Here is an 11,292-nt window from a genome sequence, read left to right on the forward strand (position 1 = left end):
TTAAACTGTTGAGTGGTCTTCAGCGTCAATGTGCAAGTTTCAATCAGCCTTTGTCTCGCGTTAACTTTGCTTTAATCTGACAACTTGTTAGCTTGTTGATTGGACAGAACGTGTTGTGAGTAAGTTATTGCTGCTTTAATGTACATGTTTTCTTTTCAAATTTTTTTTTCTGTGTAAACTTAAATTCTGGGTAAGATGATCCTCCATATTTATGCAGTCATCTATGAAGATGCACTGGAAGCAGACTTGCACAGCATTACCTCTCCTACATCTCGCTGGATTCCACAAATCTTAAAGTTTTACTAATGTATACGTATGTAATCAGATTAATGAGCCTGTACAGATTTTTCTGGCTTTACAGCCGCTGCACTATGGCTCTTGCAGGTTCTGCAGAAACTTCTCTAATTCTTCTGCCCGTCTCCTAAATGTGTCTTTAATCCTTCCCAGAGCTCTGATGCTGTTCTCACGAAAGCGCGATTTCTGCGGAATCTCTGCCGCCTTCAAATGATACTGTATTGACCCTTGACTATCCTGTCGATCAAAGTATAGATAGTTTGCGAACCTGCTGTAAACCATCTGTTTCTCTTCAGGATCCAGATCACTCTCCAGGAGCTCCTGGTAAATCTGCTCAGCTTTAGCCTGGCTGTGATTTGACTTTGCGTATATGTTTGCAAGGTCTATTTTCTTCGCCAGAGAAGACTGAGGGTAAAGAGAAATCACCTCCTTATGGAGACTGACCCCTCTGCGAATGGGGTTTTTTTTTGGTGAACTGCCCCTGGAAGTAATGATCCTTCTGTAGCAGAGTGCAACACAGCTCTTCAGAAAACGCACATCTGGATGACGTCTCAGAGCCTCCTCTGCCAAATCAATGGCGTCATCAACAGATACATTTTCAAAGTAAACCCATAGCAAAGGCTTCATACCACTGTAGCTGCTGACTGGATTCTTCAGGATCTTCTGAGCTAACTCTCGAGCTTCATCTTTAACTTCTTCTTTCTTCATCGTTTTAGCGTTCTGCTGAAGGTAGTAAACAGCGAGGTACAAGTTCTCTGGGTCTTCTTCGTTTGCGATTCTCATTCTCTCCAACATGTAAGCATCCAGTCCTGTCTTGGTTTTCGCAGCAGCTTCTGCTAACAACAAGACATGGCTGGTTTTCCACTCCACCATGTCCGGCTGCATCCTGATGGCTCTCTGGAAGTAATCTGCAGCCAGCTGCTTCTGGTCTGCGCTGAACTTCATCAGGGTCCAGGCTTTCTCAGCGTAGATCTCTGGATGGAGCTCGTCCTGGGATGGAGATGGGTATTTATTCATCAGGGCGTCGACCTTTGACAGGTAAGCCTGACTCTCTGCTTGTTCTCCCAGGTGGTGGTGCAGCCAAGCCAGGTTCCCGTAGTTCACCACTAACCAGGGACCCTCATCTGAGTCTGCTCTTCTTGTCTGGCAGAAGGCCTCTGCAGCCTTGTTGAACAAACTCTGGGCATCTTCGTTGAACCCCAGCTTGTACTGAACGTACCCCTGCAGGTTGTAAATGTGACCCAGCCAGCTGTTTCCCTCCTCGGTGCCGACGTCCTCAAGCTGGTACCTGAGACGGAAGAGTTTGGACCTGCTGGGGTCCAGATCCCAGGTGAAGTGGCACTGCAGGGCCTCCAGTTTGGACTCCAGTGATGTTTGACTGATGGAGAATAAAAATACAGATCATCAGTCGGCTTCAACAACAGACTGAAGTGTGCTGTGTGTGGAGAAACTCTGTTCATCTCATGTGAAGGAAGAATAGAAACTGGATACAAACACTGAAAGGAGACATTTATCTCAGGACATGAACAACTGAACATGTGTCTCAGATTATAGGTCGATATCTCAACATGTTCATATGTTACTGTTTGAAAAATCTACTTTGATTAGAAAATGATTGCAGTTCACATATTATGACTTTTTGACTGTTATTGAAGCTGTAGTCTGTAACTATTTTTTGTTGTAATTGCTAAATTTGTCATCATGATCTGACAGTAAAATAAGATACAGGTCAGCTGTCTGTGGCTCCACCCGGTGGCTGTAATTTGATCTTGAAGACTGACAAAGAAAAGCAGTGTAAACAGAAAGAATTGGATGAGCCAGAGATAAAACAAGGATAAATATCGGAGTCATTCCAGAGGTGGAGGAGCTGTGGGAGCTGTAAGGACTTTTCTGCTGGACAGGAAAGAACACCTGCTTCATATATGTTTCACTCCATGTTTTAACAACAAGGCTGAGATGTCGGTGGTTACAGTAAGACTTGCAATAGCACATATCGCCGTACGATGTTGCAGTCAAGCTCCGTAGCTTGTTGGTAAATATAGCTTGCTAGCTTGTATGCTAACTCCTGTGTTTAGCTTTGTGTTTATGGCTACTGGTTAGCAAACGTGTGAGCGGGCAGTCATAATAACATTAGTTTGCGTTCAGGACGCTCTGAAGTGGTGGAATTGGTTCAGTGAAATAACGTTCCTCATGCCTCAGAAAGGCAGCCTGGTGATGATGATCACCTGAATGATTAGCTGGTAACTCATCTACAGCGATGTGAGTTATAGTGTTTGTTACTCTGGATATCTACAGTGATCTGCATGAGGCACTCGTCATTGTAATTTAGTTGTATTGATCAGAAATGGAACAATCAGGGCTTATGTTGTTGTTATTGTTGTTATTTGGAATGCCCCGTCTTGGTTATCTGCCGTCCTCTGTTACCATGGTTACAAGCCTGCTTGTGCATGGCAGGCTCCTCCTCTGTGGGAGGGGCTTAAAAGGCAGAAAGGAAGAAGGACTGACCTGGGAGCTGTCATTCAAATATTCTGGCTAAGTCCACTTTTTTTCTCAGAACTCCAGACTGCAGCTTTAATGTCACACAATCTAATGTAACAAAGAAATATACTGACTATTTTCTCCTCCTGTGATATGAAACTCACCTCATCGTTCAGCTGTATCCTCGACAGAAGCTCTCTGATCAAACTCTTGATGCTGCTTCTGCTTCACAGTTTCAGTGACGTCCAACTTCTGCTTGGCTGTAAAATGATGTGATGCCGTCGAGCTGCAGCTTTAAAGGCTCCAGAGTGGAGCAGATTTCTGCAGGCGGGGCATTAAAAGGTCCAAGGTTCATTTATTTGTCATTTTACAACCCAGGGCTGCACAGGAACTGAAACTTATACATGTTTACACAAACACAGATAATATGTGGCCTATAGTTAGAGTACTGTCAGTGTGATATGAGTACTTTAAAGTTCAGTCAAAAATGTAAACTCAGTCCTCTCCTCCTCCTGATGATATAAAGTCAGATGAAGTGTTGTAGTCCACAGAACAGTTCTGGAGCTTCACAGTAAAACAGAGTTGCAGCATTCTGCTGAACAACTGAAGCAGCTGAGACTTGATTTAAAACAGAGAAACAACTAAAGAAACATCAGATGTCTCCATGCAGCTCGCCTGTAACGTCTCCTCAGATCAGTATGTGATCTCAGGCCTTCTGCAGACTGTGATTACAGCAGACAAGCTGTGTGGACACATCTGATGTTTGCTCGGTTGTTTTCTCCACCAGCTACTTCAGTAACTTCCTGCTGTTCCATCAGTTTGAACGGAGGAGATAACGACTGAATTAACATTTACAGGATGAATGTTTTCTTTAAATTGAAGTCGTTGCCACGCAGACTGTGATGTTAAAGCAGTTTTCAGTGAGTCCTCCATACTGACTGCAGCTGTTATTCTTCTGTCTAATTCCTTTTTATTTAATGATCTATTTGTATGAGGCGTCTGAAGGAGTTTGAATAAAGAAACACAACAAATCCTCAATCCTCACTTGTTCAACCTGAACATGCCTCGACTTTTGTTTCCTATGAATGGAAACTCGGGCCTAGTCTCTGCCACATCACCAGCCAGCTCCTAAAGTTCATCAGGGTGTCACTCCAGATCCAGACACTCCTTCCTGCGGTAGCGTTCTGTAAAAGGCATCATTAAGGGTGAGAACATCCTGCCTGATGTCGACGCCTTCAGCCCTCCTGTTATCTGCCTGCAGTCTGTGTGTATCTTGGATCTTTGGACCTTGAGTTCTCAGCATGCCGCTTGTTTTTACTGTACCTGAGTGAAACTAGAAATAAGATAATTCTTTCTATATACCTAAAGATGTACTTCAGTAACACTTGGTTTATTGTGACAAGTTTACAGAAAAGTCCTGTAGACGATCTGGATTCCTCTTTGGTGGCTGATGGTCCTGTTTTGTATCTCAGCAGCTCCTTGTTTTTGTGTCTGAAGCATTTTAAAATGATTCTGTCTGAAGGAGGAATAATTGGTGTCTTTCTTATCAGCTGCAGTCGATGAGGAAGACCAGCAGGGGACGCCACAGAGCCTGAGATATGGGGCGCCGATTGTAAAGTAAATCTATATGTTCAATTTTAAATCTAAATCTAAATGTTATATTAAAAGCTAAATGTTAAATATAAATCTAAATGTTAAATCTAAATCTAAATGTTAAATTTAAATCTAAATAAAAAATCTAAATCTAAATGTTGAATTGAAATATGAATGCTAAAAGTGAAATATAAATGTTAAATCTAAATCTAAATGTTAAATGTTAAATCTAAATCCAAATGTTAATTCTAAATCTAAATCTAAATGTTAAATTTAAATCTAAATGTTAAGTATAAATCTAAATGTTAAATTTAAATCTAAATGTTAAGTATAAATCTAAATGTTAAATATGAATACAAATGTTGAATTTGAATAAAAATGCTAAATGTTAAATCTTAATGTCAGGGGTGAAGTTAAATATTTAGCTAATATGCAAATGTACACTGCCTGTCACTGGAAGTACCAACATAAAAGCTCATTGAAGCTCAACAAGCTCTATCCGTGATTTTCTTCGGGTAGTCAGATGAAGTGATGTCCAGCAATTTAGCTGGAAACATTGATAGGGCCGTTTTAGCAGCAATACAGATGTTCAGCAATGCATCTGCAATGACAGGTACAGCGACAGCAGCCCTTTTCACAGAGTCGCATAGTCACAGTGGTGGTTCGCCAATTCTCCGCCACTGTTTCTTCACACAGAGACAAGCAGCTTTATGTTTGATGGGTCAGGATCTCAATCCCAACACATTATTACAGCACCCATATGATTATAACTGTCAGCAGGTTCATGTTTAGATTAACAGGAAGACATCTTGGGTAACACCTTGAAAAAAGCACACCAACGTCATCATCATGAGGTGTACTGTCACAGATCCCTCTCTGCAGTGCCGCCTTTCTGTGTGAAACACAGCGGTTCGTCTTTATGCTGCCGCTGTTTGGCTCTGTGTTAACAAACAATGGTGGAGAACTGGCAAACCGCTGCTGCGTTGATAATGCAGCGACTCCGTGAAAAGGGCTAACACAGCACTCAGTAACTTTTATTTTGGTACTTTCGGTAAAAGGCACTGTGCATTTGCATATTAGCTAAATATTTAGTTTCACCCGTGACATTAAGAACATTCATATTTATATTTAACATTTAAATGTAATATTTATATTTATATATAACATTTATCTTTATATATAACATGTATATTTATATTTAACATTGAACATTTAGATTCATATCTAGCCTATATATTTAACATTTAGATTTAGATTTTACATTTAGATTTAGATTTTGATTAAACATTTAGATTTAGTATTTAACTTTTTGATTCAGATTTTACATTGACATATTTTTTTTACAACAGAATTGACTATCACAAAGTTCACAAATGTTGCCGTAAATCTGGTCAAAAGTAACATGAAAAAATTCACATCTGTTTTTTTTTAATGGGGTTTGTTGCTAAATGTGGTGAAAAGTTGCTGTTTATTTTAGCATGCTCAACTTTGCAATTGGTGCCCCATACTGAGATGCTGCTGTGCAGCACCTGTTCACCTTCCTGACAGTACCAGTCATCCACCTCCAGACCATCCACCTCTGGGTCAACGACACCCCCTCCCTGCCCACACTGTGGAGAATCTGTGGAGACCCCTAACCTGAACAAGGGCCTCGTTTTTTGTGAGAAGACGGCACAGACTCATTGTTTGAACCACCAGGACTTGTGAAAGAGGTGCAGCGGCTCCTCCTGATTTTTCTTGGTCTGGTTTCTGCTTTATTTTGCAAGAATTTCAATTCAAATTGTTTCACAGCTTTGGTTTAAATAAGTTTTTTCTTTCCAGGAAATATGTTCCTGTATAAAAGTTACCAAATGAACTTTATTTAAAACAAACTCATTAGAAAATGATTCTGAAATCTCAGACATATATATAAAAAAAGACTCATCAGGACTCTCAAATGTTTCAAATTTAACGTTGGGCAGCAAACAAAAGAAGATTTCTTAGTGTATATAATGTTTATTTATTAGCGTTCATATTTTTCACAACTGGGACACAGATTAACAAACTTTCTATGAATACAGTCAGTTGCATGTGGTGATAATATTCAGGTTATAAGACACATCTTAACATGATCAATGAGAGAGTTTCATTCATCAATACTCCAAAGATTACAGCAAAGCAAGTTACATACAGAGATATTATAACACAGTCCAATGTTATGTTACGTGTAGCTCTCTCACTCAACTATGTTTCATGATTTTCATAAATACCCAATTTATGTATCAGACTGGTGAGAGCTGCTAAATGTATAATTTGGGATGTTTTACAATAATTAACACACCTTGAAAATGATTCTGGCTAAACTGCAGAGAGGAGGTTCGTTTATTAATTGAAACTATAGTGTTATTGAGCATTAATTTTCCCATGCAGTTAACTTTAACTGTAACTAAAGATCTTATTCAATATAAACATCAGCATGAAAAACACCTTCAAACACGGATTTAACATTCAGAAACAGTTTTAATGTCTAACCCTTGTGGCTCGTATCGTTTTGAATCACCTCATATTCAAGAAACACAAACATGAGAAACCTTCAAGATCTTAATACTCCGGGTTGTTGTAGTGTTTTTAGAAACCCATGTTGAACCTGCAGGTCAGGATACTCACACCTGGACCACAGAAACGTGATCCAGTTATTTCCTCATAACCTCTTCCCAGAGGCAGCTACGTGACCAGAGACCCGTCCTGAGGCCCGGTCCGTTTGTAATCATTCACCACATTAACAATACAAATATTAACAGCAGCAATACATTTATAGGCCCACATCAAAACACTCTACCAGCTGAAATACATGTAATAAACCCCTATAAACAAATCAGCAGGGTGCTACATATGTTATTGTTTCTCCAGCTATTTATGTGATTTATTTTGTGTTTGTAACTCTGAAGACATTCAGCCACACCTGGGAAACTAAAGCTGATCACGTCAGGAGGTCAAAGTGAAATTACACGTCTTTACTTAATATTTGGATAAAAACTTGGTGAACAACGTCTGCTGTAATTATTCATGTTGACTGAAGTCAAACCTTACTGTCTACCATGCTGTGATTAGTGGCTCACTTTTACTTTAACTTTATTTTGCTCAAGTTTTCTAAATCTGTTTGTTATCAAACTTTCTATGTACAGATTTCTTGAGGTGATGCAACACCTACATTTCTGGCTCTGGCAGGTTTTCCAGAAACTCCTCTACTTCTCTCCTCATCTGGTGCCACTTTTTGTCTCTGATCTTCTCCAGAATTGTGACGCTGTTCTGACGAAAGTAGCATTGTAACGGTATCTCTGCTGCCCTCATGTGATATTGTGCTGAGCTGCCGCTATCGTTCTGTACAAAGTATAGATATTTTGCGTATCTGTTGTAAACCAGCTGTTTGTCTGCAGGATCCAGATCACTCCATAGCAGCTCCTGGTAAATCTGCTCAGCTTTATCCAGGCTGTGATTTGACTTAGCGTATATGTTTGCGAGGTCTATTTTCTTAACAAGACAAGACTGAGGGTAAAGAGAAACCACCTCCTCATGCAGACTGATCGCTTTTTCTATCATGCTTTTGTCTGGCTGACTGCCTTTACCAGAATAAATCTTCACTCTGTAGCAGAGTGCAACACATCTCTTCAGAAAACGCACATCTGGATGACGTCTCAGAGCCTCCTCTGCCTCCTGAATGGCCTCATCTACAGATACATAGTGAATGTAAACCCATAGTAATGCTTTCAAACCGCTGTAGCTGCTGACTGGATTCTTCAGAATCTTTTCGGTTAACTCTTGAGCTTCATCTTCAACTCTTTCTTTCTTCATGTTTTTAGCATTCTGCTGAAGGTAGTAAGCAGCGAGGTACAAGTTCTCTGGATCTTCTTCCTTTGCGATTCTCATTTTCTCCAACATGTCAGCATCCAGTCCTGTCTTGGTTTTCCCAGCAGTTTCTGCTAACAATAAGACGTGGCTGGTTTTCCACTCCACCATGTCTGGCTGCATCCTGATGGCTCTCTGGAAGTAATCTGCAGCCAGCTGCTTCTTGTCTGTGCTGAACTTCATCAGGGTCCAGGCTTTCTCAGCGTAGATCTCTGGATGGAGCTCGTCCTGGGATGGAGATGGGTATTTATTCATCAGGGCGTCGACCTTTGACAGGTAAGCCTGACTCTCTGCTTGTTCTCCCAGGTGGTGGTGCAGCCAAGCCAGGTTCCCGTAGTTCACCACTAACCAGGGACCCTCATCTGAGTCAGCTCTTCTTGTCTGGCAGAAGGCCTCTGCAGCCTTGTTGAACAAACTCTGGGCATCTTGGGTGAACCCCAGCTTGTATTGAACGTACCCCCGCAGGTTGTAAATGTGACCCAGCCAGCTGTTTCCCTCCTCGGTGCCGATGTCCTCCAGCTGGTACCTGAGACGGCAGAGATTGGACCTGCTGGGGTCCAGATCCCAGGTGAAGTGGCACTGCAGGGCCTCCAGTTTGGACTCCAGTGAGGTTTGACTGATGGAGAATAAAAATACAGATCATCAGTCAGCTTCAACAACAGACTGAAGGATGCTATGTGTGGAGAAACTCTGTTCATCTCATGTGGAGGAAGAATAAAAAACTGGATACAAATATTGAAAGGAGACATTTATCTCAGGACATGAACAACTTAACATGTGTCTCAGATTATAGGTTGATATCTCAACATGTTCATATGTTACTGTTTAAAAAACCTACTTTGATCAGAAAATGATTGTAGTTATGAATATCATGACTTTCAAACTGTTATTTAAGTTGTAGTCTGTAACAATTTTTTGTTGCGATGTGACAGTAGAATATGATACATGTCAGCTGTCTGTGGCTCCACCTGGTGGCTGTAATTTGATCTGCAAGAATCCATCGCTCCCTGAAGTAATAAGAAGCCTGACAAAGAAAAGCAGTGTAAACAGAAAGAATTGGACCGAGCCAGATAGAAAACTAGGATAAATATCGGAGTCATTTCAGAGGTGGAGGAGCTGCAGGATCTGTAAACTTGATATATGTTTCACTCTATGTTTTAACCACATGGCTGAGATGGCGGCGGTTACAGTAATACTTGCAATAGCGAATATCGCTGTACGATGGTGCAGTTGAGCTACGTAGCTTGTTGGTAAATCTAGCTTGTTAGCTTGTATGCTAACTCCTGTGTTTAGATTTGTATTTATGGCTACTTTTTAGCAAAAGTGTCTTTAAGTGAGCGGGTAGTTATAATAACATTAGTTTGTGTTCAGGACGCTCTGAAGTGGTTGAATTGGTTTAGAGAAATAAAGGTACTCATGCTTCAGATAGGCAGCATGGTGATGATGATCACCTGAATGATCAGCTGGTAACTCGTCTACAGCCATGTGAGTTATACTGTTTGTTACTCTGAATATCTACAGTGATCTGCATGAGGCACTCGTCATTGTAATTTAGTTGTTGATCAGAAATAGAACAATCAGGGCTTATTTTGTTGTTGTTATTTTCAATGCCCCCGTCTTGTTATCTGGCGTTCTCTGTTACACACCTGCTCATGCATGGCAGGCTCCTCCTCTGTGGGAGGGGCTTAGAAGGCAGAGCTGCAGCATCAGAGAGGAAGAAGGACTGACCTAGGAGCTGTATTATTCAAATATTCTGGCTATTTCCTTCAGAACTCCAGACTGCAGCTTTAATGTTGTCTAATGGTTGCTGTTAGGTTTAACATCACACCCTGCAATGTAACGTAGCATAATGTCATATAGCATAAAGTGGCGTTACGTATGTAACGCAACTTACAAAATGTAACATCATGTCACATTTGTTTATACTGTTAATATTATAGTCACTGTCTGTTTATTGTTATTGCATGTATCTTAGTCACCAAGACGAATTCCTTGTTGGTGTAAAACACTTCTTGGTAATAAACTTGTTTTTGATTTCTGATTCTGGTATGAAAATGATAAAACGAGGTACAAAACTTCACCTAACTTAACGTCACGTAGTGTCACACAATCTAATGAAACGTCACCTCACAGAACATAAAGTAACAACATGTAGCATGTTACTTTAGCATGTGTTGTGATTTTGATATGAACACTTCTGTGGACGGACAATGAAAATATTATTACAATTACATATTAACATAAACTTAACAGTCAACAAGAAACACTTTATATGTGAAAACAGGAATGATGTCTGCAGAATTATATAACATTGGGTATAAACAATAAAAAAAACATACATATTATTGTTAATGTTGTTTTTAAGAGTCACATTAACTAATTACAATGAGAACAAAAACAACAGGACCTCAGCACAGAAAAGAAAGAGTCAATAACAAAATGAAAACATCATCATTGATCTATTGGATCCATAATATTAATGTTTCTGTCTCTGGAACATTAAATACGTCATAATCATACTGACTATTTTCTCCTCCTGTGATATGAAACTCACCTCATCGTTCAGCTGTTTCCTCGACAGAAGCTCTCTGATCAAACTCTCGATGCTGCTTCTGCTTCACAGTTTCAGTGACGTCCAACTTCTGCTTGGCTGTAAAATGATGTGATGCCGTCGAGCTGCAGCTACATTAAAAGGTCCAAGGTTCATTTATTTGTCATTTTATAACAGAGGAACTGGAACTTATAAGTGTTTACACGTACACAGAGAATATGTAGCCTGCAGTTAGAGTATTGTAAATGTAAATCCGGTCATCATGTCCTCCTCCTGATGATATAAAGTCAGGTGAAGTAACAATATGTGGCCTACAGTTAGAGCATTGTCAGTGTGATATGAGTACATTAAAGGAAACGTTCAGCCAAAAAAGTCAACTCAGTCATCCTCTCCTCCCTGAATAAAGGGTGTCAGAAAAGTTGAGATCCATACACTCCTGCCACACACAAATACAAGTATAATGGACATTATACGTACTCCCCAAATTATTC

The 11,292-nt window shown here is 40.2% G+C and overlaps 2 protein-coding genes across 2 annotated transcripts; both read right to left on the reverse strand.

Moving 5' to 3' along the window:
• Positions 1–343: 343 nt before the first annotated feature.
• On the reverse strand, positions 344–3,022 carry LOC115591656 (interferon-induced protein with tetratricopeptide repeats 1-like). The gene is made up of 2 exons (XM_030433830.1): positions 2,937–3,022; positions 344–1,672 (listed from the first exon to the last, which is right to left on the reverse strand). The coding sequence occupies exons 1-2, from the start codon at positions 2,939–2,941 to the stop codon at positions 370–372; spliced, it is 1,308 nt and encodes a 435-aa protein (XP_030289690.1). The 5' UTR covers positions 2,942–3,022; the 3' UTR covers positions 344–369.
• Positions 3,023–7,514: 4,492 nt separating this feature from the next.
• Positions 7,515–10,904, reverse strand: LOC115591651 (interferon-induced protein with tetratricopeptide repeats 2-like). Its single transcript, XM_030433824.1, has 2 exons — positions 10,805–10,904; positions 7,515–8,866 (listed from the first exon to the last, which is right to left on the reverse strand). The coding sequence occupies exons 1-2, from the start codon at positions 10,807–10,809 to the stop codon at positions 7,552–7,554; spliced, it is 1,320 nt and encodes a 439-aa protein (XP_030289684.1). The 5' UTR covers positions 10,810–10,904; the 3' UTR covers positions 7,515–7,551.
• Positions 10,905–11,292: the final 388 nt, after the last annotated feature.

Source organism: Sparus aurata, chromosome 11 (assembly GCF_900880675.1).
Source record: "Sparus aurata chromosome 11, fSpaAur1.1, whole genome shotgun sequence".
Lineage (NCBI taxonomy): Eukaryota > Metazoa > Chordata > Actinopteri > Spariformes > Sparidae > Sparus > Sparus aurata.